Below are 7,639 nucleotides of genomic sequence, written 5' to 3'. Positions count from 1 at the left end.
TAAAAGCTGATGAGCTTTGTAAAATCTAGTTGTATGCTATTTTGAAACACATATCCTAACTTTAGGACAAGAAAAAATAAAGCATTATTAAGAAGATATTAATAAAAAATGTAAGAGTAGTTGAAAGAGAATTTTCACATAGGAAGAGATCGAGATCGAGACTCACAAATTTAAATAAAACGTAAAGTGAAAAGTATGAAAAATGCAAAAACTTCATCCAATTTTCATCTGACCGGCAAAATAGATTTGAAATTCCAGGAGTGCTCGTGGCCTATACCATGTCCTCTTGCTCCTCACTTCCAGCCCCAGTGACTTGAGCAGGGTGCCGTTATACCATGTCCTCTTGCTCCTCACTTCCAGCCCCAGTGACTTGAGCAGGGTGGCGTAAGCATCAAGCTTACCAACATCCTTCTTAATTATTCTCGTGCATTTGGAGGTGGGAAAGATGTCACCTCTTTGTCGGCTTTCAAAATTTACTTGCATTGTCTGACAGCTCCCATGTCACGTTTCACCATTGAAATGCCCGTTCCCTGCTTTAAAATTTCCGCCACATAGGAGCGTACAATGGTAGCTCGCACTCTCAGATTTGTGCCAGAATTCCATATTCGATTCAATTGAAGGATATGGGAGGAAGAGGAGAATTGAAGCCCCTGTTGTTGCGCTGCGCAGTCCAGCACTACGAATGGGGGCGACATGGGTATGCGAGCGAGGTTGCCAGGCTGTATTCGCTCATAACTGGATCCCCAATAGAGGAAGACAAACCCTATGCAGAGTTATGGATGGGTACCCATGATTCAGGACATTCGCTCGTTATATTACAAACAGGAGAGCAAGTGCCCTTGAAGAGGTGGCTGGAGGAGCATCCTGAGGCGCTCGGAGATAATGTCGTGGAGCGATGGGGAATTGATCTCCCCTTTCTTTTTAAGGTGCAATTCTCAATTCAGAGTCTTTTTTTTAGTTTTCTGTTTTGACATTCAAAGTGTGCTCTGCCTTATTTTCAGGCCATGGGGTGTGGGAATTTTTCTATCTGCACTTGACTTGCACTTATACTTGTTATTTGATATGAACTGCATCCTGAGTTGCATCCTGCGCCATCGAGGATGTTGGGAACTTCCATCCAGTCTGTAGTAGTTGACTCTGTTGGTAACATTAATGCCACAACATATCTTCAACCACATTAATGCCGCATCATGCCTTTTGAGGGATTTGAACCTGGGTCTGAGCTCTGAAAGTGCTTTGATTTGACAATTGGTATGGATATTTATCTATTCTGCTAAACCCACCCAGATTTTGCATCTAGTTGCATCTCTCAATATGCTCTGCATCCTGGGCCATCAAAGACACTGAGTATTTTGGTCTGAACACTGAAAGTGCTTTGATTTGATAACTTGGAGACCTCAAAATTATTTTCAAGTAACAAATAAAATTATTGGAGAGCTTTTCCAACGAAGCTACTGGCAAAACTATATTTCTCTGATTCATGGCTAGGCAAAAATACGGCTGTATTATGTTAAAATGGGTATTATTAAGTTTAAACTTCAGCGTATGGGGAGTTTTGATAAAAGTAACGTAGAAACACTTCTGCTGAATCCTTTTTAGAACTTGCTACAAAAGCTTTTGTGATTCAACTGATATTGAAGTCATCTGGTTGAGACTTGCCAAAGTAAACCGACATTGTATTTTCTTTTTCTTTTCTATTTTGAGTTGGGCAAAGCTCAGGGCTCAAGCCTCTAGCCTAAATTCATGCTTATTAGGCACCTATGTTCTCACTGTGGCTTGGGAGGTTCACATTGGCAGCTTATGAAGTTTTGATCATCACGGTCTATCCACTTACAATTTTCATATCAATCATGGTACATCTTTGTAAGTGTCATAATATAGTATTTTGGCGTCATAGCCGATAGTGCCCTCGGCTCTTCAGATGACAGTCAATCACCTTGCTCCACCATGTCAAAAGTAAAAGTGAGTCTGCCCAACCTAGCCAAATAGTATCTAGGTTCTTGATGAAGTGCTCTAGGCAGCAGTTTTCCACAGACTTGACCTAGTTTCATTAGATGGGGTATATATCTTTTTTAGGGTGTTCTTGCCTCTTATATAATTTAAGTGGTATAATTCTGGATAAAATTCGGTTTTCCTTCTCTAGGTGGTGGTTTAAAAGAAATGGATCAAGACTAATGTCTAATGTTAAGTACCGTGTGCTCTAATATTGAAATTTATTCTTAACACAGTTTTGTTTGAGCTTTCTTTTCCTATGGGGACTGATCCATGTGGTGATTTTCTAAATCTGTATAATTTATGCAGGTTCTTTCAGTAGGGAAAGCTTCATCTATACAAGCACATCCAGACAAGGATCTTGCTCAGCTTTTACATGAAGCTCAGCCAAAGAACTACAAGGATTCTAATCATAAGCCTGAAATGGCTTTAGCTCTCACTGAGTCTGAGGCCTTGTGTGGGTTTGTCAGTGCACAGGTAACATTTGTTTCCTTATATCAACTTTCAGAATTTCCTCCCTGAATTCCTTAATTTGTCAAGCAATACTTTCACAAGTGCACTGTTTATTTTAGGCATTAGAAGCCTTACAATGACATGACACACTTCAAAGCTGTTAATAACAGAGGTAGCCAGAGTGTGCTAGGGTACTTTCTGATAAAGCACTTTAAATCATTAGGATTGTGGCTTATTGTATCAGATCTTAATAAATAGTTTGTGAATAAGGGAGTGGCAAGGAAATCTGTTTCTAGGTGGAAGTAAGGTATAACTTTGGAACCGTTAATTTATCAGATTTATGATGGCCGTGAAACCTGGGCATGAGAGAAGAGAGTGTGTTAGGTTTGGACTCCAATGAAACTCGAGCTTTTGCGCAATGCAAAATTCGTAGTAGTTTGCTCTTCGCATTTTGGATTAAGTGCAGTTCCATTCAGAGGGAATGCTATTAAGTATCATAACCATAAAGAAGGTTTAATTTCAATATTTACATTCTATACTTGCTGCAGGAGCTTAAGGATGTCCTGCAAACTGTGCCTGAGATTGAGAATATTGTTGGAGAATCTGTAGCACAAGCACTCATGAATGCAGAGCTGCACGAGCAAATTGATGCTTATGTGAAAAATCCATTGAGGTCTGCTTTCACTCAACTCATGACTCTCAATAAAGAGGCAGTGGCAGAGGCACTGTCGAAAATAAAAAGGCGGTTGAATGAGGAGAATCAGGTTGGTCACTGAACATCCTATTATGTACTATTTGAAGCTTAAAAATATTAGGAACTTGAATGTTTCATTCAGCTTCCTCCCAGAGGATGATTCTGAAAATTTATATGTTCAAACAGATAAGGACTTTAACTCCAAAGGAGCAACTTGTTCTAAGGCTAGAAAAGCAATACCCAGATGATGTTGGGGTTTTGTCTGCATTTTTCTTCAACTATATCAAGCTAGCTCCAGGAGAAGCGCTTTATCTGGATGCAAATGAACCACATGCCTATTTGTATGGGGAATGTGTTGAATGCATGGCTACATCAGATAATGTTGTGCGGGCTGGTTTAACCCCAAAGTATCGTGATGTTGAAACTCTTTGCTCAATGCTAACGTACAAACAGGTATGTCTTATCAAGCAAAATTTCCCTTTTCTTTGCAAGCAGTTTATCATCCCTTGTTAGGAAAGGTCAATGACATTTCCATTTGTGGAACTTCTTTAGGGCTTGCCAGAAATTTTGGAAGGAGTACCTGTGGATGAATTTACATCAAGGTACTCACCACCATTTGATGAATTTGAAGTTGATCGTTGCATCCTTCCCTCTAGTGGAACTGTAACTTTTCCTGCAGTCCCAGGGCCATCAATTTTTCTAGTTATGTATGGTAAGGGAGTAATGACAGTAAATAACGAGTCAGTCAGCAGCCTGCAGCAAGGAGATGTTTTATTTGTGCCAGCAGCTACTCAGCTTGAGATTTCTTCAATCATTGAAGCAGATGGAGATGCTGATAAAGCATGCAGCCCTCTACATTTGTACCGGGCTGGAATCAACAGCAAAGCATTTGAGTAGCAATTTTGACAGAGAAATAAACAATTATCTTGCCAAGTATGATCCATTTCTTGGATATAGGAGTTTGTTCCAAATCAGTCACACTTTTATGTTCTGGGCCTATCTGACTCAGTTGTTCAGAATTTGTCAGGTTCAAACCTTCACATTTTAACTGCGCAAGTTTGGTGAACAAGGATTGATGGGAGTTGATAGAACATGTGGCATGTTATGCTCAAAAGATATAACTGGTTCTAGGAATATGTAAATGGGAGTTTGGGAGTATTCAATGATAAATATGCACTCAAACATTTACTTCAGGCATTGTGGCATACATCTTGGAAGCTCCTATTAATGAATATTGAGATGTTTGTGGACAAGTAATTGTTTAGATATTTTGTATTTTGTCCTTCAAATCATCAGTGTTTTTCCATGTTGGGCATTCTTTTTATATTTGAGCATTTTCTTTTTCTACAGTTCTACTATTTGATTTGATTTTTTCATTATGTCTGCCCCTTTTCTATTATTTCTGTGAATATTATATACAAAATGATAAATCTATGCCTCAGGTTGCAATATAGATAGCAAACATTAACGATCAAGCATGCAAAGTGCTTTTGAAACTGATTATTTTCAAATTGGTATTTCAACAATCCATGCATGACCCATGGTTCAAATTGGCATGGCTGTTCGAGGATCTATATTCTGTAGGTTGACCATGCTGACAGCGTACTGTATATACTATATACACATAGCTAAATACGAGAAGACGGAGGGCTTTTCTTTGGGCAATTTCCAAAGTTAGGTCCTCCTGGCTGTGTCCCTTGGACTGTTGCTTGGTCTGGTCTGCTGGTTGAGGCATCTGTGGCTGAGGTTCTTCCAGAATGACAACAGGTTTTTCATGGGTGCCCCTGAAGCTGCATGACCCCTCTGCTTCCCTTGCCCTGCCGAATTCCCCATCAACTCTCTTAACTGAAATGCCAATACCAAAGACCCCTTTCACAAAGGCTTCAAACATCCCTTCAAATATGCCTAGCTGGTGCATTAGGTCCACAATTTCCTTGCACTCCCAAGCAATTGCTTGGGCCACCAGGGTCTTCATTTACCTAGTACATTTCTGCAAGCTGAAAGAACTTCATCTCCTGGGTCTCTGAGTTCCCTGGCCTCTCACCCATGCCTCTGCCTGAGCTATCACCTCTTCAGCTGCTACTTCCGTTTGTCGTTATTTTACTGCCTTGTCCAAGTCTACAATGGCTGCCTTACCAGCCAAGGGTCAGCCGTGGAGAAATCTACTTTTGGCTTGGAACATGTCTTGTTTGGAACATGTTAAAATTGGCAACGAGGGCCGAACTCCATGTGGGTCACCTTATTTATGGTTGCCGATATTTTTATTAGATTCCTCTTGTCGAGAGGTGTAGGATTGATCTAAAGATCATCCGATTCCGATATGTATTCATAAAGATATGAATTTATTTTGATTATGGACAAATTGTCAAGTCTGCCAGCAACTTATGTAGGCTCAAAAGCCCAACAGTCATGTTTATTCAACCTCAACGTCTTGCATATAAATACAAGGAGTTTTTTCCTCATTTGGACACTTCACTCTCACACACCTCTCTCTGTCTCCTGCGCAGAAAGAGTCTCTCTCTCTTTCTCACACGTGTGGATGAAAAGGAAGTCATCCTAGGGCAAAAAGGACGCAGAAACAGGACAGTAAGCATCTTTGACCAGTGTTGACCCTCCAAGAAGTGTGGATTGGGTGTGGTTGTCTCTCCTAGGCAGGCCGCAATTTTTGGCACAAAAATCTAGGTGACTTGACCTCTGGTTTCACTGGTATTAACTGCCCTAGTTTAGGGCTGCAGTTGACTTCAGAAATCTGCACTTTGACTGAACTTTTGGGGCTGTTCTAGGGCTGTTTCTTCAGATTGTTCAAAGACAAGTTGACCAGAAATTGACCAAGCATTTTAGAGGTCAATTTCAGCTAGTTTGACCAAGTTTGACTTTGCTGATCTAGGGTTTGCTGTTGCCGATATAAAATTACAAAATTCAGATTTTGTACTATTTCTCTCTGCTGAACTATTGAAGATAAAAGAAGATTTGATCAAAGGGTTTCCCTAAATTGGGGTTTGTCCTTGGCTAGCCGCCACATTTTGTGTCTCTTGTCTTGGCTTGTTTTATGTTGATCGTTTAATGTTCTATCACTTTACTTTATGCACATGTGATTGCTAATCTGTGGATTATATTAAAGAAAATAAGTAAACTACTCTAAGCATAGAACATACCATAATTTAACATGGTATCAGAGCTGAGGTTAAGACAAAGCCCAAGCAAGAGCAAGAGCAATCACCGAAGAGAAGGTTGGCAAGGCTATCTAAAACAAACCATGCGGTCCTCAACACACTTTCTTGTTGAAGACAAACTCCATGAGAAGTCTGACTACCATGGATGGAAGATGTCTCTTGATCTAACATTGGAAGAATATGAAGTGTTGGACCATGTGAGAGGCAGAATTGTTGAACCTCCATCAAATGCATTCGTCGCTGCTAGGAACAAATGGACCAAGGGAGAAGTCAAAGCAAGGAAGATCATCCGGGACTCTATCGACAAGCGCTTGGTGGCCTACGTTTCCGACCTAAACACCTCCAAGGAAATCTATGATAGACTGGTGAGTTTATTTAAAGTTAATGATGCAAATCAAGTCTTGTTTCTTAGACATAAGCTGAAGGAAATTAAGAAGGGAAAAGATGAGAGTATGCAAGCATACTTCTTAAGGATCACCGAGATCAAGAACGATCTTTTATCTAGTGGGGAAGTAATTCCTGGCAGGGAAATGACACTCACAATTCTTGGACCATTACCATCTGAATGGTATGTATTCAGGACTACTCTTCTCAACAATAACGTAATTCCTGGATTCGAGGAATTAATGGCCAGATGCATTCAAGAAGAAACAAGGATGGAAGAACAAGAAATGCCCATACTTAAGGGTCATCCCTCTGCCTTTTTTTCTCATACTAAAAGAAGAAACCTAAATTCAAAATAAAGGCTGGAGGGTGGAAGAAAAGGACGATGTTATAATTGCAATAAAATAGGTCACTATTAAAGGGAGTGCCCTAATAAAAGGGACTCTCACCTGGACGATGATCAAAATCCCTCTCAAGGAAATCAAAGGAATGATAGGACAAAAGGAGAGGTAAAAGAAGCGCCGAAAATCAAAGAAGAGGACAACCATTCAAGAAGGCAAGAAATTCTAGGTATGAATCTAATACTGTGAACAATAAGCAAGATGAATATTATTTACCAACAGCTCTATCTATTACCGCTCCCCCAAACTTGCTGGGAAATTGGCTTATTGATAGTGGTGCCTCAAGGCACTTCATTGGTTACAAAGAAACTCTCTATGATCTGAGAGAGAAGGAAACCAACCTGGAAATTTTTCTTGGAGATAATACAAAATATCCCGTGAAAGGCATTGGAAATGTCACTCTTCAGTTGAATCAGGGAAGTACAATTCATCTACAAGATATGTTATATGTTCATGATCTCAAAAAGAACCTGGTGTCCATTTCGACAATGGAAGACAAAGGCTACAAGGTGACTTTCAGTGATGGTAAGGTACGTGTATGG

General features: G+C 40.1%; 1 protein-coding gene across 1 annotated transcript; it reads left to right on the top strand.

Annotated features, from left to right (window-relative positions):
• Positions 1–361: 361 nt before the first annotated feature.
• LOC149195099 (mannose-6-phosphate isomerase 2-like) lies at positions 362–4,414 on the top strand. The gene is made up of 5 exons (XM_089405247.1): positions 362–926; positions 2,302–2,469; positions 2,994–3,209; positions 3,326–3,592; positions 3,692–4,414. The coding sequence occupies exons 1-5, from the start codon at positions 624–626 to the stop codon at positions 4,034–4,036; spliced, it is 1,299 nt and encodes a 432-aa protein (XP_089261373.1). The 5' UTR covers positions 362–623; the 3' UTR covers positions 4,037–4,414.
• Positions 4,415–7,639: the final 3,225 nt, after the last annotated feature.

Source organism: Pinus tabuliformis, chromosome 2_2 (assembly GCF_031772625.1).
Source record: "Pinus tabuliformis cultivar Carrire ecotype Pingquan chromosome 2_2, CPIR1, whole genome shotgun sequence".
Classification (NCBI taxonomy): domain Eukaryota; kingdom Viridiplantae; phylum Streptophyta; class Pinopsida; order Pinales; family Pinaceae; genus Pinus; species Pinus tabuliformis.
The sequence above is the reverse complement of the archived record's forward strand: the minus strand, read 5'-3'. Positions and strand labels throughout refer to the sequence as shown.

Coding starts and splice junctions, on each gene's coding strand:
- LOC149195099 (XM_089405247.1), top strand. CDS start 624: ATGGGAGGAAGAGGAGAATTGAAGCCCCTGTTGTTGCGCTGCGCAGTC. Junction 927..2,301: donor ATCTCCCCTTTCTTTTTAAG/GTGCAATTCTCA, acceptor TAATTTATGCAG/GTTCTTTCAGTAGGGAAAGC. Junction 3,210..3,325: donor GGTTGAATGAGGAGAATCAG/GTTGGTCACTGA, acceptor ATGTTCAAACAG/ATAAGGACTTTAACTCCAAA.